The sequence below is a fragment of the Polypterus senegalus genome, chromosome 8 (assembly GCF_016835505.1).
Source record: "Polypterus senegalus isolate Bchr_013 chromosome 8, ASM1683550v1, whole genome shotgun sequence".
Lineage (NCBI taxonomy): Eukaryota > Metazoa > Chordata > Cladistia > Polypteriformes > Polypteridae > Polypterus > Polypterus senegalus.
Genome location: NC_053161.1, coordinates 53,678,129 through 53,704,172, shown reverse-complemented (window position 1 = coordinate 53,704,172; position 26,044 = coordinate 53,678,129). Strand labels below are relative to the sequence as shown.

Sequence of the window (26,044 nt, the reverse complement as noted above, 5' to 3'; positions counted from 1 at the left end):
TGTTTAAAGAAAACACTGATGTTAGTCAAGAAACTAGCTTTTTTTAGCCAGGATATTTAGTGTTACACAAAACTTGTTAACACAGATAAGGATTCTAAAAAACAAGCTTCAATGTAAAGTATATTGGCCAGTACATTTGCATGAGCTATAAAAAGGAAATTGCCCAAGGGCCATTTTTATGCAGTGCTATTTGTCATAATATTGTTATGCTGACATTTTTGCCCAGTTACAAGATGTATCACATTTTCTAATCAAAGATCATACCGTTAGGAGGAAGTACTATTCTGTATGATTAAATATTTCAGCCAGGTTGGTATGAAAACCCAATGGGATAATTACCTACTGGAACATATAATCACATTATAATGTTACTCCTGTACAAGTTTTCAGCACTGACTGCCAGGTAATGAAATTATGGAATTTACATCAAAGCTATCTGGAATTTAACCACCTATGTTCATTGGTAGCTGGCCATTTTTATCACTTTTCAAATAAATCAAAACTGCAAAGTCTAAAGGGTTTAAGAATGTGAAATATAAATGCAGTGCTTATTAAATGGTTTTGGTTTAATTAACTGCTAACCTTCATTCATCCCAAATCAAGGCTGTAAACACTAACATTTACTCACTTTTCATGTTTTAAATTCCTATCTTCTTTGTTGACAGCTTGTCATTTTGTTTATGTGTGTAATGCAATTTTCCACCTAGGATAGAAGCACAAATGAGAGTATATGAAGCATAAATGCCTGCTCTTTAAATGTATACACAGGGACTGAATATTACCACAGAGAATTGTTTTTCCAAACTGTATGCTCTATGATCAAATGGAATTAAAAAAATAAGTTTCTTGGTATCCTAGTGTAAATAAATCATCTTTAAATCTTTGTTGCTTTATAAACTTTCTCATATCGTAACATCTTGCCGTGAAGCAGAACACTTGTTTAAAGCTTATCTGGTCCTTATGGTGGGACTTTTAAGTAGTGTTTGTTATGCATCACTGACTCCCTTTTAATGTCTGTACCATTGTCTCCAAGCACACAACATCTAAACCTTTGAATTGACCATCCGCACAACTAAAGGCTATAAATACTGTCAAGATGCTCTTCAGGGGTTTTGTTCTATAATGATACTCTGGGCTTATATAATATAGGAAACTGGTTTCGCTTTAGTGTTGGAAAGTACATTTCAAATTGGCTAAACTGTCACATGAACAAGTCTAGTGGAGGAATCAACTGTCTAATAAAAACTCTTTATTATAAAACTAGTAAAATATCATCATGTCTCAAGTAGTAGCAATATAAATGTTATGATTTATTGTGCTACCATTTAAATACATAATCAAGTTAAAAAAGTAACACACACTTGTTTTGTATTAACATTTTTTTTTATTGATGCTTTCTTTTGTCTAGGAATTCAGTATAATCAAACTCGTAAAGCAATACATACAATTCAGGTATGTCATCTTGAAGCCCGCAAGATCACAATCAGGGAAGGAAAAAAATACTCATAGACAAAAGTGTACATAATAATATTTTTATCTATCAATTATGGCCTGACAGGCACACTACTTAGTACACTGCTATCTCTTTTTTTAAATAAAAGAATATTGAAGAATGAATTTGACAAGCTGCAGAGAAGAAGCAGAGTTGTGACAGTACTGTTTATGCATGAAATGCTGATTCATCAGCATATATAACAGCTGAGCTCCTTAAGAAAATTTAGTAACTGAGCAATGAGCATATAACATAATAAGTCAAATTCATTAGGGATGTCCTGATGGCAGTAAGAAGTGTCTTTCCTATCCATATACCCCAAAATTCTACTGTTGAATATGGAAATAAACATGCATTATTCAGCCGTTCCAAATCAATCGCAAAAAAAATCTGATTGCCTGAATATCTCACACTTGTACGCACCGAAATACCTGCACAGTTCATCTGAGGGAATGTCCTCCTCAAACTACGCCTATCCCATTCAGTAGCACTGAAATCAATAGCTTCAACTGAACAACGTAAGAACTCACAGTCGAAGCCAAAGTGTTGTTTTTATTAATTCAGCTCAGCAGCTTAAAGTTAGGTATGCAAAAAGTGCACAGTATAATGGAAATATACTTTAAATTAAGTAATGCTACATTACAGGTTTGTGCATCTAAACAACATTAATACAAACAGTGGACACAAGTTTACGTTATAAATACACAACTTATTATCACTACTTCAAAAGTAAGTTTACAATGTGGAGTTTTAGAGAAAAGACACAACAGAAAAGCCTGCAAATATGAAAGAAATCTAGAGAACTGACTTTCATCTTTGAAAGTGCAGCCGTAAACTACAGTACTATGAATTCACTATTCACACAGTGAACATACTATGCTTAACTAAAGCCAACATTTTATACAGCAGCATACTAAATCATAAATATATACGTATTCCTGAAATTACAGTATAGAATGTTACACTTACTAAATTATTGCTTTTAAAATGTTACTAGAAAATATAAAAAATTCAGACTAGAAATGCCAAATCATCAAATGAATCATCATTATTAAGAGTATATTTGGCTTTCTGGTATTTGTAAGCTTTACAGTACTATAGTGAAATGTTATGTTATGTTATGCAGCCTGGAATGAACTCACGGATTTTATATTGGTTATTTGAAAGAGATTAAGCTACAGTGTAATGGAAGTCAAGTTTTAAACAGACGTGGAAATTTTGGTCAAGAATCCACATTTTATAGGCAAGAAAATCTGGTCTACAGACCATAAAGCAATGGGGTTGAATAACCCAGCTGACAAGACAAAAATATGAAAAAAGAAAAGAAAATAAATGTATTTATCTAAAATGTGTTACTCCAAGAAATATTTCCTTGAGGTTTCAATAAGGCATGAACCACTAGTTAATCTAGTAATTAAATTAGTATTAATAATCCTAATGGAATGGTGAAACCCCGAATCTCTCTCTCACACACAAACATACACACACACAAACACTCACTTTACGTATTTAAATCCATATATTTAAATATATGCTTAATTATTAATAAAAATATGATTTCTTTTGTTTATATCAAAAAAATAAAATATTAGCAAATTAAGCTGGCTAATTTCAGCTGGTCTGGAATCTAAACCATGCAGGATTCAGGGATCTCTTCACATGTGAACTCCTCTTCTATTCCTCTTGCAAACAGTTTGATCAGTTGGCAGTGAACCCTACAAAATAACAAAAATAATAAAAACATGGTATTACTTAATGTACAAGTTCACAAAAATTAAATAATGGCTTTAACACATTTAATTCAAATGAATTTATTCTTGCTACCACTTATGAACCAAATGCGTCATATAACAATTAAAAATAAAGTGTAACAAAAAAGGAATGCATCATAAGCACAAAATATGTTAATATTTTTTTGTGCCCAAACTAAACTTGGAAAAAGTCAACCATATAGTGAAAAAAAAATCACTGGTATCATACATTTATATTTTTCTCAAATCTTTTTTGAATATTTCAAGATTCTTCTATTATCCCCTTTTAACTAATTCAATACATAAATGACAGCCACCTGTCTGGAGTAGTCCAGGTTTAAATTCATACCCTATCCCACCATCCCTCCTTCAAACTATTAATGATGATGGATTACATTTTTTGTCTCTGTTCTCCTTGACCTCACTGGTTTTTTACACTATTAATCACTACAGTAGATACTTTTGCAGGCCCTGAAGAGTTGCATTAGACTAACAGGAACCTGTTACTCTTAAAAGTGGCTTTTCTTCTTTGTCAGCATGCAGTCATTTTCTCTAGAGGTGAAATCAAGCAACTCCCTGCAGCCTTGTCCCTCTTGGACACCTAACTACAGACGTAATATTCGTAGAAGCATTTCAGCAATAGATACTTGGTACTGATGCACTGCATGACTCAATGGGGTCAATATTTAAATGTCAACTAGCAGAAAAGCAGATAATTTTTGTAAAGGTCCCTAGCAACTCTTGATATGGCCGTTTTATTTTTTCTGTATATCTAACACCCTGTATTTAAACTGAGGTTTAATACCTCCAGTACAGAATTTAGGAATTATCTCCTAACTTAGTAATTTTACTCATGTTTTCTATGTAGAGTTCTTTTCCCACAACAGGATTACAGAGATAGAATACATAAAGATGATTGCATCTTAAAGTTTATTCTTATGAAGACAATGAAACTGAGATCTCATCCACACACCATTTTCTTTTAAAAACTATGACATTTGTCTCTGTTTTGCCTTTTGTCTTCAGTAGCCCATTGTTTTAAAATGGTCTTTAGAGCTGGACACTTTTGAAAATGCAGTGTTACACAGAGTTTTCAGAAAATTATACTCTAATCACTTTATTGTTTTGTGCTCATTTTGCTTATTTTGTTATCCTTCCCTGACTGGATTCTTCTTATTATAATGTTGCATTCACTGATTGATCACTCTGCACAGAAGAAAAGCATATTCCAAGATTGCAGGTATATAAGAGTTGTTTTTCATTGCACTTTCTGTTCTGCTTACCACTATGTATCTAAATTGTGTTTTTTTTGAAAACAGCATAAATGCGCAAAAGGCACATTTACCAGTTGTTACAGTTCTGTGATAAATCCTTTGGCCAGTGGCATTACCATTATAGGGAAAAATTCAGAGCCCCATGAAAATCAGATTATAAATAACTTATATCAATGATTATAACTGAAACTTAACCTCTTTAATAAGGAGGCACACTTCCTGCAATGAAATTTATTACATGGTACTTAATGAAATGGATGGGTGTTGAATGCAGCCAAGCTCCCAATAACAGGACAGAGAAATACATGAAAAGCTCAGTATAGTGAAGATACAGACACACATATGCACACATGTATTTATTACCTCAACTGAGTTAGTTTTACAAATGTTGTTTGGCACAAGTTGCACTCTGATTGCTGTGGACTACTTATAATCAATTCTCTCATGAATAAACATATATAAGAAAAGTGTTTAGCATCAAGTGTCATTCTAGCATTTGCAGTGTTTTAAATTCTATGACAAGACAACCAGTTCTGAAGACTGTACTTCAAATGTTATCAGTGCACGAGGCAATCCACTGTGGCGTTTTAAAGAATATCTTTCTTTTTCTATGCTGTGAACATGCTATCAGAATCCAGTAAGCAGTGATATTTTAGAATGCTCATAAAACACAAAAGAATCTGATTTCCATGCGGCTCCAAGTTTTCCACTACACACTCTCCTCACTGAATGAAGGCTCAAAGTGCAAGATATAACAAGATCACAGGTAAATACAAACTTTACAAAATACTAATTATATTATGCATACACATAAACCCTCAGATTTGTTAAAAACACAGGAAACCAAAGCAGTTCAACACTGATTAATATAAAAAAAATTTACGATATCTGATCATTAACAATACTGATATACCTATACCCAAAAGATTACATGAACCAAGTTATACTGAGTGTGCACCTGTTTTCAATTACCTATGTATAGGTAAGGAATGTGTAATAATTGCATATAATATAGTATTAGATTCCTACAAATAACTTTACTGTTTGGTAGGAAAAAAACTACTTCTAACTGGTATTTAATAATTTACAACACTATTGGGTGGTTGTGTAGTGGTGCAGTGGTTTATACTGCCACTTCGTGAACTCCCGGAGACTTTCTTTGAAATAACAAGTTGGGTACTAACTAAACAAAACTTGACTGTTACAATTGTGCCTGCATGTCTTTTTCTCATGGTGCTTTGGCTTTCCTCCCTTTTTCCAAACATAAACTTGTTATATTAAACAAGACTGCTGGATTTGTGCATGCATGTGCCCCATATAGGACTGGAACACATGTAAGTTAGATCCTGTCTTTCATGCAGTTCAAAATGAGGTACCCTTACAACATCTTACTGTATGTAGTAAATATACAAAATGGATGGATGGTGTGACAGGCGCCTGGCGTCCATGCCCAGTCGGGACGCCACTGCACACTGTATTCAGGGGGAGCAGCCCTGGACAGTGCAATACCTCCCCCTGGACGCTAGATGGCCGCCCCCCTGGGCTGGTGTAGTGCCTCAGTTTCCCACAGGGCTCCCTGGGAATTGTAGTTGGGGGCAGCCCTGTTGGGTCCTGCAGGTACCGCCAGGGGGTGCTGTGTTTGGGACTCCTGAGCCGGTGTGGGCAACAGCTTCATCGCACCTGGAAGTGCCGTCGGATCTTGGTGATCAAACACCTGGAGCACTTCCAGGTGACCTATAAAAGGGAGCCAGCAACCACCACTTATCGGCCAGAGTCGGGTGGAGGAAGACAAGGTTGTGAGGGAGGAGTGGTGGTGGTGCCAATAAGGAGAAGTGTGTTTGTGATTGTGCTGCACTGGTGGTTACTGGTGCTTGGGACTGTGTTGTGGCTGGGGGGATTACGGGGAAGACGTGCCCTCCAGCTGAAGAGAAAATAAAAGTACTTTTATTTTACTCGTGCCTCCCGTGTCCAATCCGTGCCGTTTACAATGGATAAATGCACTATAAATACTAAGACTCTCCAAATTATACATTAAATAAGCAGAAATTTTTCCATTTGTGTGATTTTTTTTATTGTGCCAATTATATTCATTAGAAACAAAGTAAGAATGTACTGAAAACTCATTAGGGCTAATGCCAAAAGATATGTGTTGAAAGCAGACACCAACATAACTTTGCCCACTCACAGTTTAAGTGGGACTAACAACTCTGGACAACAAAGGCTGTGCTTTCTGAACAATTTGGGTGTATCTTGTGGATTTTGGCATATTTTTATTGCAATCACCTGTTTTTGTAATCTCGTATTATATTTTAAATGTGCATATACAGTACATCAACTTCAACTGGAACATATGTGATGATCTAAAAGTAGAGGCACTGATATTAGGATTACAGCTTGTATATATTAAATATTGTTGCTTCATTTGTGAATGGGAAAGCTATGCTAAAAAATAACTAGCTGTTCCATAAACATTTTGTTCCAGGGCAGGAAAGTGTGACACATAAACCAACCAATTAGCCCAATAAAGATATTTTGCCTCCTCTTCATATGAAACTTGAACTGATGAAAAATTTTATGAGAGCAATGAACGAAGAAGGTGAATGATTTTCACAACTGAGAAAGATGTTTCCAATAATAACTAATACCAAGTGTAGGAAGGCATTTTTGTTGCTCCACATATCAGTCATGTCATCAGTGTCAAGCAGTTTGAAGATCTGCTAGTGGGGACAGAGAAAATCACATGGAAGGCATTCAAGGATGTTGTTGAGCATTTTCTTGGTACCTATAGAGAACCAAACTACATACTTCGAGTTGACAACATGCTTCAAGCATACAAAACAATTTAGTTTAACATGTCACTAAAGATTTATTTTCTGCATTCACACTTGGACTTTTTCCCTGTTACTCTTGGTGCAGTCACTGACGAACATGGTGAAAGATTTCACCAGGACACTGCAACGATGAAAAAGAGGTATTAGGAAAAAGGTAATCCATTGAAGTTGACTACCACTGGATAATGAAACAAGAAGCATGACATGCCAAGGACAAAAGAAAATCAGCTACAAAACATTTTAGCTCAACTTAACTAATGGAATTTGTCAGCATCAGTAAGCGATTAAAAATACTAAATTAATGTAAATGTATTGATTCTCCAAATTCCTGTGATGCAGTTAACATGAAAATATGTTTGTGATCAGCTTGAAACTGTCTATCATCATTACCAACATTTTTGAGAAAGTTTTAAAAAATGTGTGCATCCCTATGCCTTCTGCATATGTAAAACACTACTGCCTACTGTAGAAAAAAATAAAATAAGTCTGTTAACATAGTCAAGTATTTTACACAAACAAATATATAAAACATTGAACGGTTTAGCTCAACTCTACTGTACATTCAAAAATGAAGCTGGAATTCACAAGAATACCTACCTGCAAGCCACAATAAATCAACAAACTGCACATACGGCTGTCAGTGCTATTCATTTCAAAATGGATAATTAATAGGGAACCCCAGGGCCACATCTGGCCTGCAACAGCCCGTTGCACTTTTCCAAAAATCATTGTACAAAGACAAAAGCAGCATTTGAAAGTCGCGCTTCACTGGTGAAAGACATGTCATGGGACCAAGCAACCCCCACCACTAACCATCACAGCAGCTTTATGAAAAAGCAAGTTAAAATATTCAGCAGCGTTGCTATTTTTAAATATAAATGAAGAAAAAAACATAAAATGAATTGAAAATTGACTATTTGGAAGTCAAAGATCTCCTTTACTTTAACACCTTTGTTTATGCTGGTATATATTTCACACAATATGACAGCTAATCCATATCTTATCTGCAGCCGAAAAGTAGAAAGACAACAGTAGTGTACCTATCACAAAGCAGGGGCTTTTTAAACAACTCATTAAGGACTCTGATTAATCAGTTTAATAAAGAAAAAGTAAATCTATATTTGGTGAAAGTCAAGACCATAATAACATTCAATACTTACACAAATCAGTTTTTTTTCTTACCACCAATGAGAGATGAAGCAGTGTAATTTTTAATGTTAATTGAGATTTCCTTTTTATTGTTATTTTTTTTAAATTAAAACCCAATGTATTATGTATACCAAAGTTGGGGGTTCTTGTTTTAAATGAAAAGTACTGTATAAGCCATGTGTCATTTCAGGGCACTCGGCGAGACCAGGTAAATACATACAAACAAAGTAACATTTTATTATATAGTAGATAGATACTAAGAAAACAGTGGGGCAAAAGCAGTTCAGGTTGAAAAATGTTCTCCACAAACGTACAAGTATGCATTTCATTAAAGGCACCTGATCTGTCGTAATGTACTGCTGTTTCACATATTGTTGTTTTTGGCTGCTCATTTATTCAGCCTTGCAAATGACAAAGCAACTGGGAAGAAGGCACGGCCCCACTATTTGAATGGATTATAAAAGAAGTCACTTAAATAAGGAGTTACTTTGAACAGGTAGTCACCTGAAATGGTTTTGTTGAAGCTTATCGAGAAAATGCCAAGAGTGTGCAAAGCAGTAATCAGAGCAAAGGGTGGCTATTTTGAAGAAACTAGAATATAAAACATGTTTTCAGTTATTTCACCTGTTTTTGTTAAGTACATAACTCCGCATGTGTTCATTCATAGTTTTGATGCCTTCAGTGAGAATCTACCAATGTAAATGGTCATGAAAATAAAGAAAACACATTGAATGAGGAAGTGTGTCCAAACTTTTGGCCTGTACTGTATATTAAAAATTGTGCAAGTTAAACAGAAAAAATGTCTGACTCAAATAATGCAAAGAGCAAGTTTAACTCCACCTACATGGAGCTCCAGGCTGAAGAGACACCACAATGTTTTTTTCGTCGGCTATTTTATTGAGTGTTGGTGTGAGGTTGGGTTGGAAGCCGATTTTTTTTTTTGTTTTAAATGCTACTACTGTAATTATGGATTTTTTTTGTTACTTTTCCAGTATATCTTGCAACTGTAACTTGTTTATTACAATTTGGGGTTGCGGGTGGTTTAAGCCTATGCTGCCAGTTCTAAATACAAGACAGGCATCAATCCTGGATGGTGAGCCAGTTAGTCACAAGGCCAGCACACGCACATAGACTTGCTCACTCTCACCAAGCCAAACTACCAAATGTTTCACATAGACAATGTGGAGCCACTTCAACCACTACCTAAGTGCAACATCCATCAAGATGATGCAGTGGGAGTCATTCTTGGGCTAGTATACTAACCACACATTTGCTGCTAGATGGTGAAGGTGTGAGAGGGGTAGTTAGCTAATACAGGACAAGGAATGATTAGAGCCAAAATAGATAAGGCTGAAATGGGCCCCTAATTTAGCCAGGACATCGAGATACACTCTACTGATTTTGAAAGTTGCCCAGGGATCTTTTATGACCACAGAGAGTCAAGATCTCAGTTTTATGTCTTATCCAAGGGACGGCACCATCTTTCAGCAGTGTGCCAATCACTGTATTGGGTCACTGGGATCCAAACAGACACCACAGGATAAGTGCTCCAATGGCCTCACCAACACTCCTTCTAGCAGCAACCCAATCTTTTCCTAGATACTCTCCCATCCAAGTATTGGCTGAGCCCAAACATGCTTAGCTTCAGGTGGATTACCTATTCTAAAGTGCAGATGATATGGCAGTAATATAGATGTTTGTTACTCGTTTGTTTTTTATTAATGTGTTCAGAGTACAACATAATACTATAGCTATTATCAGTTGTTTTAAATTGTTTTCTTTTAGTCAGATATTTTAACACTATTAACCAAAGAGGATTTTACCTATAGTGGTAAAATGTGTTTCTTGGAATTTACATGTGCTTTGATTCTCTTGCATGCATATACTATTTACACATGAAAAATTATTACAAGAAAATATATTTGTGTAAATTATTATGACAGCGTGTAGGGGTGTTAAGATCCACAGCACAAACAATATGAGTGCAGGATTATGGGCAACCAAGTACTTTGGGTGAAGGATGCAGTGAACGTGTTTATAGCAAGGATGGACCACACATTGGAACTTTACGTTTTGCCACCTTGACCTGTATTTGCATAAGATGCAGTGCAAACGTAGAGAGCCCAGGGAAAGGCTGGAATTTTGTCTAGTAAACAAATGTGCAAATTAGATTTTTTTGGCTGTAGGTCTTAAATTTATATCTTCATACATTTAGGCACATAAAGAAAGTAAAATATAACTCTTAACATCTGTATTTATTTGCATGCAACTACATAAATGGTGCTTTTAAGTTCAGTATTTTGTTTTTTCCCAAACTTTGAAATATATTTACCTGTGCAGCATGATGTGATTTTTAATGGAGGAGTGCTGTATAACAGTAAATAAAATTTAAAATTGGTAATGGAGCAAATACAGCTTGAGAACGAGGAAGAGGAGTAGTAGTATTATTAATACATGTACATTGTACCTTAAAATTCTTACTGGCCTCCCTGGCCAACATGCAACACATCACAACTCTCTGGTGCCACGATGAACCACAATGTGTAATACAGTTTAAATATGAATTAGGTGTTTTATTAGGCATTTCTCATCATTAAAGAAGCTCAACACAACATATCTAAGATTCCCCCTATCATCTTACAGCAAACAACTGTTTGAAGCAAGTTAAAGTATCAAGTACACAACAAACATGATGACACACTAAGAAACATTTGGTAGGTGTTTAGTCTGTGCAATGCAGCAATATTTATTTATTGATTGATTTTACACTGGTAATTAATTTAGGTTATTTAAAAGGTTCCCATTCAGTAAATGGTATTTAACACAAAGATGGTTCATTCGAGACTATTTACTGAAATTTCGAAAAACAGAACATACTTTTAAGAGCAGAATATTAACACAGAAAAAAGGTCTGAATATATGCAGGAAAACTGACTTCAATTTGAGGTTCTGTTGCAGTATCTTAAACTGTAGCCTAAAAGGCGCTGTTGTACCAAAAATTGAATTTCATGACAGAATTATATTTAGCAGTTTCCTAGAAAAGTAAAACCATGTTATTGGCATCTAATTCTGAATACTGTATATAATCAGGTGTTTTAACAGCTATTCTTATTACATATGTAAACAAAGATTTAATTCAAAGTATTTTTGATTGCTGTATAAGTTTTAACACTTGAATATAACAAATGTATAGTAGAATTGAATGAGTGACATTAGTTATTCAATAATAAAGGCTGCAGCTGAAATTAGTACAAAGTATCATAAAAAAAATAATATGAATAAAAACAAATAAACAACAAAAGCTGAAATATGATGTCAGCAATAGATTTGTACTGAATTCCAAGTAATGAAGTATTTCTAGTATTATATTTTATAGGATCAAATAATTTAATAAGAAAGGCTTATTGTCAGACCGACAAATGTGTTGTGATGTTTGAAATCTGGAATTTGCTCAATTGTTGCATTTTACGTAATTAATTTAAAAAGGGGAAACATTGTTGCTAATGTTCTTGCAGAAATGTATCTACACAACAACGTGTACAAATAGCAGTGTCTTCTTGGGTTCAACCATTTGAAATGAAATATATTTATTTTTAATACATGTTAGAATATTCATTGTGCTGGTCTCTTCTGTATAACGGTATGACTAAAATCCTGCCGAGTCTATTGCAAAGTCTTAAATAGGATTTTTTTTTTTGTGGTACAGTGATTAGAGCAGTTTTCTCAAGGATCCAGTGTCTAGGGTTCGAATTCCCCAGTTGGTTGTTGTCTGTATGGAGTCTGCAAATTTTCTCTTTGTATGCATATATTTTCTTCCCACATTTTTAGACATGCAGGTAAGCTAAACTGAAGATTCCAAATTATCTTCATATAAAAGCATGTGTGGATGTGCATGTGAGAGAACCTTGTGGGGAACAGGCAAATCACCTGGAGATGGCTCCTCCCCTGTGCCTTAATAGTGCCAGGGCTGGCTCCAGACCCTGAATTGGATTAAGCAAATTTGAAAATGCTTATCTAACTAAAAAACAAAAAATAAATAAAACCCAGGCTGAAACCTTTCTGATCTTAGAATATTGTTGTTATATTAAATTATTCCATCCATCCATCCATCCATTTTCTAACCCGCTAAATCCGAATAGGGTCACGGGGGTCTCCTGGAGCCAATCCCAGCCAACACAGGGCACAAGGCAGGAACCAATCCTGGGCAGGGTGCCAACCCACCGCAGTTAAATTATTCCTTTTTTTGAAATGTTTGTCATTTCACTTGCATGTGCATTTACCTGTTAACTTCAAGCTCCCGATTTTAAAGACAGAAAATAATGCATACTGTTTTTGTGGCTAATTTTAATGACGTCATTTTTGTTACATATGTTCCACAAGAAAACACTACACACACCAAGCATATATATTCAGTTTATCCTTATTACAGGGTATAGAATGAACAAGGTTAAAATTAAGCTTAGTAATTTTGAACTTGTAATAATCAAACAGACATTCCTTAATGCCTTTCTTAGATTGCCATAGGACATCTGCAAAGTAATTTATTTCCCTAATAAAAGAAACTGGCAACTTGTGTCAACATTGGAAGTGAAGGGCACTATGAACATCACATTGGACTGCTCATTCTAACAGAACATGATTAGTGAATTAGGAATTAGTGACAGATTTGCAGTATAAAAAGGAAATTGAAGTAAAAATGAAGAAACTGGTAAGACTTTTGTTTCTTATTACAGAATATTGAAATTTGAGTTAAAAATAAAACAAAGATTCTGTACTATTCTAAACAAGCAACAGAAATGAAAAATTAATACTGAAGTGAACTAGACCCATGTTCTTCAACCGGTAGTCTGTGTAAATTTCCTGCTGGTTTGTGAAAAATTTCGCCTGAATAAAGAACTCTTAAGTAGCCGCTACATGATTCAGGTGCTACATTGTTGCGGGCTGAGCAGGATGTGTGAAATGCGCAGCCGCCAAATGCCAGTATTGTGTCAGCTCCCCTGTTGACGACATGTAGCAAAAATTTGTATTTTATCACGCTTGTGCATATTGTTTTCTAAAATTTAATTGTGGTATTTCAGAAAACAAGTTATTTCTTTTGTAAAATTTGAAACCCATATAATATTGAGACAGAAAAAAGTAGAAACAGCAAAACCTTTAAACTTTCAAGGACAATATTCAGGAGAAAAGTAGTGATGGCATCAAAAGTATGGCAAGTACAACTGCTTCAAATTTAGAAGAAACAAAGAAAAACAAAGATGTTTATGCTTCGGAATGTGCAATACAAACCAAAAAGAAAAAAGGAAACTTTGTTAGGCATTACGATAAGGATTATTTAAATCTCGGTTTCATTGTAGCCCCTGGCAGTGAACTACTGCCATGGCCTTTGTGTGTAGTATGTTCCGAAATTCTATGAAACCATCCAAACTTGCTCATCATTTGCATTTGAAGCATAGAGATTTTACTGATAAGCCACTGCACTTTTTTTGAAAGATTAACATGACCAGATGAAAATTCAGAAAAGTCAAATGAAAATGATGATGAATAGTGACAACTTGCCGCTTCAAGCAACTTATTTAATTTCTCTTGGAATAGCTAAAATGAAAAAAACCATTTACTATTGGTGAGGAGATAGTAAAGCCTTGCATCTTAGTTGTCGTACTAGAAATTTTGGGTCCTCAAGCCACTAAAAAACTAGAGTCTATACCAATTTCAGATCAGGATAAAGAAAATCGAGATGTTTCGTGATTCAACATGATGAATCAACTGATGTGAGTAAACATGCTATCCTACTTTGCTTCGTGGGGTATATTGAAGATGAAGATTTAAGGGAAGAACTTCTTTGTTGCCTGGATTTACCTAGATGGACCACTAGTTCAGAGATATTTAATGCTCTTGATAATTATTTTCAAGAGCAGGGCTTAGACTGGAGCATAGATGGTGCTGCAAGCATGACTGGACGTCGCTCAGGAGTAGTAGCGAAAATAAAGGAAGTCACGCTCTCAGAAGTTTTGTATATCACTTGAAAAAGAATATCCATCTCTGAGCTATAAAGCTATCAAATTGTTGGTCATTATTTCAACTTTCTATTTGTGTGAAAAGACTTTTTCAGCCTTGTCACATGTACATAAGTATTCATAGCCTTTGCCATGAAGCTCAAAATTGAGCTCAGGTGCATCCTGTTTCCCCTGATCATCCTTGAGATGTTTCTGCAGCTTAATTTGAAGCCACCTGTGGTAAATTCAGGTGATTGGACATGATTTGGAAAGGCACACACCTGTCTATATAAGGTCCCATAGTTGACAGTTCATGTCAGTGCACAAACCAAGCATGAAGTCAAAGGAATTGCCTGTAGACCTCCGAGACAGGATTGTCTCAAGGTACACTTCTGGGGAAGGTTACAGAACAATTTCTGCTGCTTTGAAGGTCCCAATGAGCACAGTGGCCTCCATCATCCGTAAGTAGAAGAAGTTTGAAACCACCAGGACTCTTCTTAGAGCTGGCCGGCCATTTAAACTGAGCGATCGGGGGAGAAGGGCCTTAGTCAGGGAGGTGACCAAGAACCTGATCACTCTGTCAGAGCTCCAGAGGTCCTCTGTGGAGAGAGGAGAACCTTCCAGAAGGATAACCATCTCTGCAGCAATCCACCAATCGGGCCTGTATGGTAGAGTGGCCAGACGGAAGCCACTCCTTAGTAAAAGGCACATGGCAGCTTGCCTGGAGTTTGCCAAAAGGCACCTGAAGGACTCTCAGATCATGAGAAACAAATTTCTCTGGTCTGATGAGACAAAGAGAACGTCACGTTTGGAGGAAACCAGGCACCGCTCATCACCAGGCCAATACCATCCCTACAGTGAAGCATGGTGGTGGCAGCATCATGCTGTGGGGATGTTTTTCAGTGGCAGGAACTGGGAGAGTAGTCAGGATAAAGGGAAAGATGACTGCAGCAATGTACATGTGCATTTTAAAAACTTCTCCATAATAAGTAATGATGAACATAAATTGAAAACTCAAAAGTCAGCCACAAAACAAAACAAAAAAGCAAATGAAATCAAGTAAATTTTGTCTTTATGCTTTTGTAAAACAGAAATGATAGAACCTGAAACTGTAAAAATATGATTTAAACTCCAGAAGAATACTTCAAACAAAATCATGTCAGGCCTCACAAAAATACTGTAATGGACAAGAGTTTGATCAAGCTAATAAATGTGACAGCTGCTATAATGTCCATACCTGACTTCAATTTCTGCATGGTCCAAGATTTCTCCATCACAGTTCCAATTACTGTTAACTGGAGTAGAGCAGCATGCTGAATGATCCTGGCAAATCCGGTCAAATATCTTTTTTCCAGCATCCTTTATATCGGAGGATTCATTTTCAAGGTGCTTTGGTGTAAATTTAAACTTTTTCACTCGGTGGACTTCAACAAAACTGAGATTAAACTGTAGGGAACCATAAAACAAAACATATGTAAATGCTGATTGTCGGACCAGTACTGAAACTGAATTTCATGTTGCCATTCTCAAAGAGGTACTGAATTATTCTGCAAAATATTCTACATTTTCTAATCAATAATTTTAAATCTATAATACCTGATCATCCTTGTTTGTGTGACGGAGGAGATGTCGTAAGAAATTTAGTCTAGAACATTTACGGACAATGATTAAGTCGGTTGTTCCATCTGCCAAGTGAGCTGCTGGGGAAAGGCCTTTTGGGCTTCGTGGACATGCACAACTCATACATGCTGCATTGATTGCTAGAAATTTCCCCTTAGCATATTTCCATTCACCTTCAAAGTCTAAAACAGAAAAAAAAATAAATAATATGGTTGCTATAGACAACATATAAAAAATAAAAATTGTATAATTTGACTTTTTGTGGGCTGTTAGCTATTTTTTTTATGCAGATACTACAACTCAAACACTGAAACAGGAATATTAACAGAAATTCACATGGCAGCATATACATTTTGTCAATTACAAACATAAAAATTATTGTTGTAAAAGCTCTGTGTTTTATAAGGCTTGGTGGTTATATTTATGAGACGAGTTTTTAAAATAATAACATTTCCTAGTAAAAACAATAAATGCAATGGTGTGGAAGTGTCCAGTATTTTCTTGTTATATAATTATGCATAATGCACAGAAATCGCTACAGACTAATGGTAAGTCATTGTATGAAATACATGTTTTAAACATAACAGTTGCAAAATAAACAAATGCAACAGAAGAACAGTACCTGGTGGTGTGAATACAGAATGCAATTAATGTTACATTGATTTTAAAAACATAATTTTAAGAAGATTGTTAGAAAGAGGGCAACTATGTTTCTAAACTCACATTTTAACTATAAACCTATACAGGAAAACTAATTACCTAATGGATATTTAAAATAAACAAACAATATAGTTAGCAAAAGTAGTACAGTATTCTCTATATTACATATGATGTTGAAATTTAATATGTTATGAATGATTAAGGTGTTAATATAAACAAAATATATATACATAAATAGGAAATCAAATTCTTTACTACAAGTGAATGTTACTTTAACTTGATAAAACATTCAAAATACAAAATAACAAATACAATTTATAAAAATAATATTCACAAACTCACTTAATCTTATTTAGGTTTGTTGTGGACTGCAGCCTATCACAGCTGCATCTGCCCAATGTCTGAACCAGTCCATTACTCTCAAACAAACACAAAATCACAATTTATTATCGCCAAATAACTAAACTTGCAAATGTTAGAGGATGTGAGTGTAAAACCAAAGTACCAGGAGAAAATTAATTGCCTTCACATACTGTATACATACATAACAGAAATCAAGTAAATCTAAAATACAAAACCCAAACTGATGGCCAGCATCTACCTGTACGAGGCCAAAATACTGACCAATTCACCTTTGTGTGACCTAAAAATTTTTTTTCTCTTTAATTCCTCTCATTACAATTAAATTTGAAGGAAAGTAAAGTTTATAAGGTCATTACTGCCATGTGTACAGTGAAATACTTACTTGAATGTAGTAATTAATTGCAAAATGTCACCATTCTCCAGCTCCATGAATAGTGACTAAAACTTTTCGATAAAAAAATGTTATAAAAATTTTCATAGAAATAAAAGTGGCACAAAGGATTTGAATTAAGTACAGTTTAGCAGTGCATCCACATTGACCATATATCAGTCTATAAAGTGCCTTAGGTTGTTAGAAATGATTACATAGAGAGTTACTTCAAACATACCCGCAGGAATGACTGTTTTACAAAATAAGTAAAAACTTCATAGTTAACAGTTTATTTACAACTGACAGTAACTACTTGAAATCACTTAATTACCTAAATTATATTTAGAATGTTCTGGAATTACTAACTTACCAAGGAAGGCCTATGTGATGAGATTTTATTTCATTCAATTTATTTTACATTCTGTATTTATTTTATTTTCTACTTGGTTACAACAACACTAGCACAGAAAGAACATTTCTGATTTAAAATTATAGAAAGTACGTATGTATAAATGGGTGCCATGTTTGCACAGTGGGTAGATGTGCCACCACACAGAACATGTTTTCTCCAAGTCTCTTTAGGTCTTCATTTAGATACTCTGGCATTCCTCTCACATCCCCACTTAAGACATCCTACTCACATTGAGTGCCAATTCTATATTTACATGTGAGTAAGTGAGCCCTATGATGGATTGCCATCTTACATAACTCTGAATTGAATTAGGTAGGTTTGAGAATATGCTGTATATACCTGACATATTATAATCACTTGATTCCCATTTTGTGTCTATGATAATGAAGAATAACAAACTCAGTTTAATATTAGATAAGATGTAAAGGTTTTCAAATAAATACAACAATCATAAACTAAAATACAGAAATTCTTTTCTCTGAAAACTTACCATTGTCATTGATATCACTTCTCCGGTGCTTTTCTTTACATAGTTGCTCGCCACTATTGAAGCAGATGAAACATCTGGAACGAAATTGAATTAAAAAAAAAATAAAAATCAGGAGATAGCCATCTAACAACTGTTAAGTGTTTGAGATTTTGCTCATTTGTCTCCATTTTACAAAAAACTTCCTTATAGATATTTAAAAGATAAAAAATAATGCATTTAAAATAAACATTGCAGTGGCAAGTGATAATGATAATGACAAACTAAAGCTAAACAATTTTACTATTTACTCTTAATCATGTAATACATTTAAGAAATAAGTAAACTTTTACATAATGCTGAAGTTCCAAACACAGTCTTTCATGTTAATTGTTTTCTTAATTTAGTTTGTATAATTATATTAACAGAACAGGCAGGCTTATGGGAATGAACTAGTAATCTTGCAGATTAATTTACAACTCCTTAGCCATCAGGCCACACTAGCCGTATTTTATGGAAATTTCTCAGTACAGCTTTGTTAGTCATCAGCCATCAGTCAATTTCTGCATATCAGATTCCCAGGTACCCTACACAATGTTTAAAATTGTTGATAAAACCTAGCACTTTAGCACTATAATGATCATTATACCTTAGATTGAACATGTGCTGTGTGGCTGATATCACAAAGTGGTGTGCACAACTTGATCTTCTTTGTGTTTATAAAAAAGCAGTGGCACTAGAATATGGCTCACAATTGTTCAAGCATTATCTAACAAAACTTCTAGCCACATCATAAAAACAACCATGAAACAAAATCAATCAATATATTAGGGAAACATTAATGAGGCATACTTTTTAAAATTAAATTTGTTTATAAAAATACCCTTTTAGTTTGAGCCTCTTTTATTTCAGCCTAATATTACTTAATGACCTTATAATCAATGCAAACATTTCACTACTTTTTTTTTTTTTTAATCTAACACTTCCTCTTCTGTGTAATCCAGAAAGATGTAGTAGTGGTAAGTGTGTATTACATACAAAAGACCTGTACAACAGACCATTTCATAATTTAAAAAGATTACAGTTACAAAGCTGAAGATGCTCTTTAGTGTTTGTCTTCATGTGTGTTGGCAATGACAAGAACTGTGTTTTTGATGCAATCATTAAAATGTATAAAATGAATGATAACCAAATTGAATGGTTTGTTGCATTTTGAGCTGGTTATGAAAATGGATTGTCTTACAATCGACAAACTTAATTTTAATGTACATTTAACAGGAATTGACAGTGTAGTGGCAGTTAGCCACTTCAGTTCAATAGCCACAGTCCATCAAATAAGAAGGCTAACACATGGACCCTCTGCAGCCCAAGCTAGCAAAATATGTAGTATATCATAGATGTGTTTGTGGCAAACCTTAAAATAATAAATAAATTGTTCAAAGAGTAAATCTTCCCTATTAAATGAAAAACAACCATTTAATTTCCACATGAATTTCGGCATTTAGATTTGTGATTTTAAAGTAATTATTGGAAAATAAAGTTAAAAAGTGCTTAAACTACAAACAATATTAGATTAACTATGTCTATCCCCCTCATCATGCCAGTTAAGCCATATCAAAGGAGATTCTATTGGGTCACCACTGTTTTAGGAATAGCTTTAAGTTATTTATTAATCTTCAGTTTCATTTATACTTCTCTGACAGGTGAGAAACCTTGTTCTAACGCTTATTCTCCATTTGCCAAAACTGAAAAGGTATAATTCCTTCAATATTTCCTCATATCTCATCAGCCTAATTGCTCTCCTCTAGTGCTTCTACACCTTTTTCGAAATATAGAGACCAAAACACAGTACTCCAATAAGGCTTCACTAGTGTATTATATAGCATAAGTATAATCTCCTTTGACTTGTACTCCACACATCATGCTCTAACAGCTAACATCATATTGGCCCTCTATATACTGTCTGGATGTAGATAATGATGGGTCCACTTTCAGATCCTTCTCATAAGATATACATTTACTTATTTAGTTGGTCTATCCTAGGTGACTTACAACATTTATAATTATATGGTCACATTTCTTTTTTGGTTTTGCAATTGGAGCACAGACAGGTCAAGCGACTTGCTCATGGTCACACAGTGAAGTAGTAAATCTGAGGCTAGAGATCTGCACTGGCAATTGGAAGGTTGCTGGTTCGAATCCCGTAAATGCCAAAAGGGACTCTGCTCTGTTGGGCCCTTGAGCAAGGCCCTTAACCTGCAATTGCTGAGCGCTTTGAGTAGTGAGAAAAGCGCTATATAAATACAAAGAATTACAGTGTCGATTTTAGTGAGATTTCAACCTACAACCTCAGGATTCAAAGTTCATAGCTTTAACTACTACAGAAAAACAAATATGTTGAGTTGCCTACCACTGTTGCACTTTTTAAATAAATTATAGGCACTGCCAAAATACTGAGAGTTAAATGTTATAAATAATTTCAACATAAGCATGTTTACAATTGCTGCTGCTTGTACAAATAAACTGATGCTTCTTTTTCAAACACTTTATCTTCCACTAACTAGAAGAGAATATAGCCCAGAATATATGTTTCTTGCCATAGTGATGAGTAAAGTAAATGTTGTACTCCTATGTCAGACAGAAAAGAAATTGTAGTATATGAGGTGGACTACAGATTTACTTATTCCTTTTTGACAACACATGTTCCATGTGCAGGAAAATACTCACTCATTATTAAAATACTCTTGAATTTTTTTTATCATGGCAGTAATCTCATTTTTTAATTCATCTGTTTCAAAGATTTCTTTGTCCACTGAAATCCCCCCAGTTTTGTTTTTATTAACTTTGTGACCACTGCTGTCTGCATTTATATAAGACAGGATTATTTTTTTTTTAAATATTGAATCACTGAAGGCTAAAACATTTATGAACAACTTCACCACAATATAAAGTGATCCCAAAAACAGACAGACTAGTGGATATGTTCAAGCAAACGTTTACGTTTAAAAAAGTGCAGTATATGCTGAATAACAAACTTTCCAGGCTGGTATCTCCTCCTGCACTTTTTATTAGTACCTATCTGCTGTTTTAATTTCTCATGTCTCTGCTATTCTACTCTACGCTGGACTAATAAAGTACAACACATAGCAACACAACGTATATCAAGGCTTTTTCTTTCAAAAGAGATCATGGAAATTCAGCTAAGGTGATATTTTAAGGAATGCACATAACTTGCATATAAATATTCAATCTCATCCATCAATCCATTTTCTATCCCAATTATCCAGTTCTGGGCTGTGGGGAGGAGATTTTTTTTTGGGAGCACTTGATGTGTAGAACAAGAAGCAACCATGGATGGGAGGCCACACCATCGAAGGGCACATTCACGTACATACTCATTCATGGACATTTCAGAATTTGCAAATAGATTAACATGCACATATTTTTGATATAATTAAAAACAGAGAGCCACAGTGGGGAAAAAAATCTCTCTTGAGCCATCAGTCCATGGCAAACATCATCGCACCACCATGCCACTTTAAAATTTTTATTTTAGCATTTAAAGTACAAACTATCTAAAACAAGGGTGTCAATGTCAGATCCTGGAGGGCCACAGTGGCTACATATTTTGTTTTCTAATACTTTCTTCAGTAGTAAATGAAACATACTTCCTTTGCATTATTTTCATTGACTTACTTTTTAAGAATCAGAACTCTCAATTGTTTTATTTCCTTTAACAAGCAGCCAAACAATAATAAAAATGCAACATGAGCTATCAGATGACTAACTATCTCTTGGATTTCAAACAGTTCTGTTGATTTTGCTTCAACTAATCTCTTACGTTAATAAAACACATTTATTCAATTGTGAGGATTGTTAATACTATAATTTTACATAACAGACATTCTCAAAATTTCATATCAACATTTTGCAGACCATCACTTTTGTATATTCATATATTTGTAGCAGATATTGCATGAGGTGCAAAGGAGATCAAGTTAATTTGTTGGCTTTCTTTGCATTTCATCTCTATATTATAAAAGAAAAACTTGCAATAAGATGTGATCTTTTGAAGAAAGATCGTTTGAAGAGAGACAGAGACACTTTCACGTCCCGCGATACGGTCAAGTCACATCATACTTACAACCTTTGCGAGCAAGTCCCGTAATACACATGCAGAGCAGGTTAGAGATAATGGAAGTAGGAAAATTCTAAAGTCTCAAAAAAAGGAGAGTAAAGATTGCATTAGTGCAAAAAAATGGAAAATATTACTCTGTGAAATAATGGAACAGCGAAAAGAGAAAGAATAGTATTTGAGGATGTCTGGGGGAGAAGAGAGATGAAATGCAGATCACGTAGCATGGCAGAAGCAGCAAGCCAGCGATCAAAGACGAGGTAAAAAAACCGACTGTTATTTGTTTACCATTGTATCACTGTTTAAGAGGGGTTTCGGAGGAGCGGTCGCATCTCCTTGGGGTGCGTTCAGCCACCCTCTTCACAACGGCACGTATCACTGCAGGGGGGGGAGGGGATGGCGAGCAAAGTGAGCAGGGGGCAAAACCCCCTAGTTAATTAAAAAAAAAAAATCAAACCAATTATAATCAACACAATGCAGTATGATTAAATAGCCGCAAAATGGGTTCCTAATAAGAAAAGTGGCTGGGACAAAGATCTGCATCCACTATGACAAATCAGGACCTGAGTTTGCCACCCCTGATTTATAACCTCCCCAACCATTCAAAAGAGAAAAAAAAATTACCCTGCTTTGCATCTGCTTTTATCTCTGGGACTTCCCAATGTGCCCACAGCGGGCAGGTAAGAAATTGTTCCCTCATAGTAGTGATGTGACAGAAATTTTTTGAAACCTGAAAGATGGAATAATTATTATGACAAACAAATACAATACAATGAGCTCTGTTGACTCATATGCAGAATGTTGTAACTGACAATATAAGTAATGCAGTTTCTTCCAATAGGCACAATTATCCATCTTTATTTAATCTATTTATAATATACTATGCTTACATTTATTTCCTTGGCAGACGCTTTTATCCAAAGTGACAAAAGAACTACTTTTGAACAACGAGTATACAAAATTAAACCTCATATTTGATCCAGAATGCAACAATGGCATACCTTGTAATAGATCTGAACTTTTGCTCTGTGATTCTTTCATATATATGACAAAAAATGTAAGTTCAGTTTTTTATATCATGATGAAATTAAGATTTTAATTATTTAAAAATTAGTTAGAAGATTAATCTCTGTCATGGCACTACTATTAAGTGTTCTATAGGTTACAACAGTTAATTTTTTTTTCAAAATTAAGTGTTAACTGAAGTATGTTTAATTTTAGTCTTTGCCCCATTATTTTATTTTTTTTTCTTGCAGACTTACAATCTATTTGTAGTTTTCTAATGGTGAACACTTATTTAACAAGAAAGAAGTTTTCTAAACAAATTATGTATATATAATTTCCCCTACATTTTGATTTGAAAGTGATTTGTACCTGAAAAGTCATATCTAGCAGGACCCATCCATCGATACTTTTCACTGTCTGTCAAAATATCGCCATAGAAACCATAGCCGAGTAGGGACACAGAGTACTTCAGAAAAGTGTTATAATGATGAACTGAGCAGACATCCATTGGTTGAGAGTCCCCTAATGAAATATTTATAGAAGAGAAAAAATAAAAATCATCAGACCTATAGAAGCACATTTTCAGATATTTAAAAGAATTACTTTTTCTGTTTGTACCATTAAGCTATAAAAGGTTAGGTAATAGGTAAAATACCATACAACATGATTTAATAAAAAAAATCTTAAGAACAAATAATTGAAGTGAACCACTCATAAATTATCTTCGCAATTCAGAGTCGCAAGGGCCAGAGTCTACACCAAGCTAAAAGGTGCAAGAGGTTAAGTTATAATATTAGGCTGGTACTACTCCCTCAGAGCCCCAAGGTCCATAGTTTGATTCTCAGCAAGGTCTCCATCTGGACAGAGTTTGCACCTTCTCATGGTGTCTGTATTAGTTTTCTAATAGCACTCTGTTTTTTCCCCTATTAAAATGATATGTACGATAAATTAATTACCAAATAAACATAGTGCAGAATAAGTGAGGGTGGACATGTGTTTATTAAAATGGACTACTCTCCCTTCCAAGACTGTTTGCTGCCTAGTACCAAGTTCTCTCAAGGTTGGCTTTGGCTCACACAAACCAACAGTTGTGAAAAGTATTTTCAAAAAATAGTTACTGATACACATATTTATTTAGCAATTTCCAGCATATATTACAATTTTTTATACACTAAAATTCTGTAATTACAGCACAGGTTCATTTAGTGACTTGATCAGTGTCATACATGGTGGATGCTGAATTGGTTACTTTGAGGTTTTCATTGCAACACCCCAGCTACTATGTTGCTTCTACATGCTATATACTTAGTTGCTTCTAGCCAAATGCATTTTACATTTCTTAATTTGGAATACTGAAAACTATACCTGTTTTATGTAACCAAATGTACTGCACAAGTCTATTAAAATTCTTGTACAGAAGCTGCAAATTATCATTAACAAAGGCAGTTGGGTATTTCACCTAACCATAAATAATAGTTTCACGTTTCTCATTATATTTCTCCACTTTGAAAAACTATTAAAGTTTAAATACAGACATTCATTATTGATGGGTAATTTGCTGCCTCAGCCATCCCTCTTTACTGATATTTCCCTGTTCCCTCCAAACCTATTGTTCTTACAATCACTTACCTACAATAACATGCAAGGCTGACGTCACTGGATCATTGATGCCCATTGTTGCATAGCAAACACAGTCTGTTGAACCTATAACAAGGCAAAAAGAAATAACATAAAAGCAAAAGGACCTGCTCACACAATGTCTTGCACTGAATATTTATTTAGGATAATTCTGAAAAGTAACAAAACCAAGGATTTTGAAGACCTGTTCAACTACTTAGAGAAACAAATATTTTTGATATTTGTTTTAACACTTTAAACTACCATTTTTATAGTAGTGTTTTATATAATTCTACAATAGCAATGTTGATGTAAGTAAGCAAGTTTCCAAAATGAGCACCACCAAACTGATAGATTACATGTTAGCTTTTACACCAACATGGCACAAGACAGTAAACATACTCTAAAAGAATTCAATACAAAATAAAGCTGGAGCTGAAAATGGGCTTCTTAAGACAGATTAGGAAAACAGACTCTGCTGCCCATCTCATTCCTTGGGTAAACCAATTTAGAAGACTGCCAAAGCACTGCAGGATATGCTACATACATGTTGCTGAACTGCTACATAGTCATGTTGCTGAGCTTGTAGATTGTGAGTAGCCTGGCATGTTATATCTTTAAAGTTTACTATCCCATAATGCATTGCCATTTCAAGATAGAAGGAGTAGTTTGGGAGCATGCACTGATACAGTGCGTGGCCACATCCGCCATATGACAAACCACAGAGAGAACTACTCAGCATACACTTAGATGCATTTTCTTCAATTTGGAGTTTCAACTGTCTTTTATCAAATATAATGATTTATCATGCACATCTAATAATATTAAATAAAAAAAGGATAATAATAATAGCATATACAGAGAGTATACTATAAAACAAGTAAAAAGCATACAATATTTGCAACA

The 26,044-nt window shown here is 34.6% G+C and overlaps 1 protein-coding gene across 1 annotated transcript in view; it reads right to left on the bottom strand.

Moving 5' to 3' along the window:
- Positions 1-1,364: 1,364 nt before the first annotated feature.
- The window catches only part of cerk (ceramide kinase), a 68,960-nt gene continuing 44,280 nt past the window's right edge, over positions 1,365-26,044 (bottom strand). Inside the window, exons 6-12 of the mRNA XM_039762144.1 lie at positions 25,151-25,225; positions 23,891-24,043; positions 23,141-23,246; positions 18,406-18,479; positions 16,087-16,292; positions 15,728-15,936; positions 1,365-3,207 (exon numbers count right to left, since the gene is read on the bottom strand). Coding sequence (XP_039618078.1) covers positions 3,120-3,207; positions 15,728-15,936; positions 16,087-16,292; positions 18,406-18,479; positions 23,141-23,246; positions 23,891-24,043; positions 25,151-25,225 — 911 coding nt within the window. The 3' untranslated portion in view covers positions 1,365-3,119. The remainder of the gene's footprint in view (positions 3,208-15,727; positions 15,937-16,086; positions 16,293-18,405; positions 18,480-23,140; positions 23,247-23,890; positions 24,044-25,150; positions 25,226-26,044) is intronic.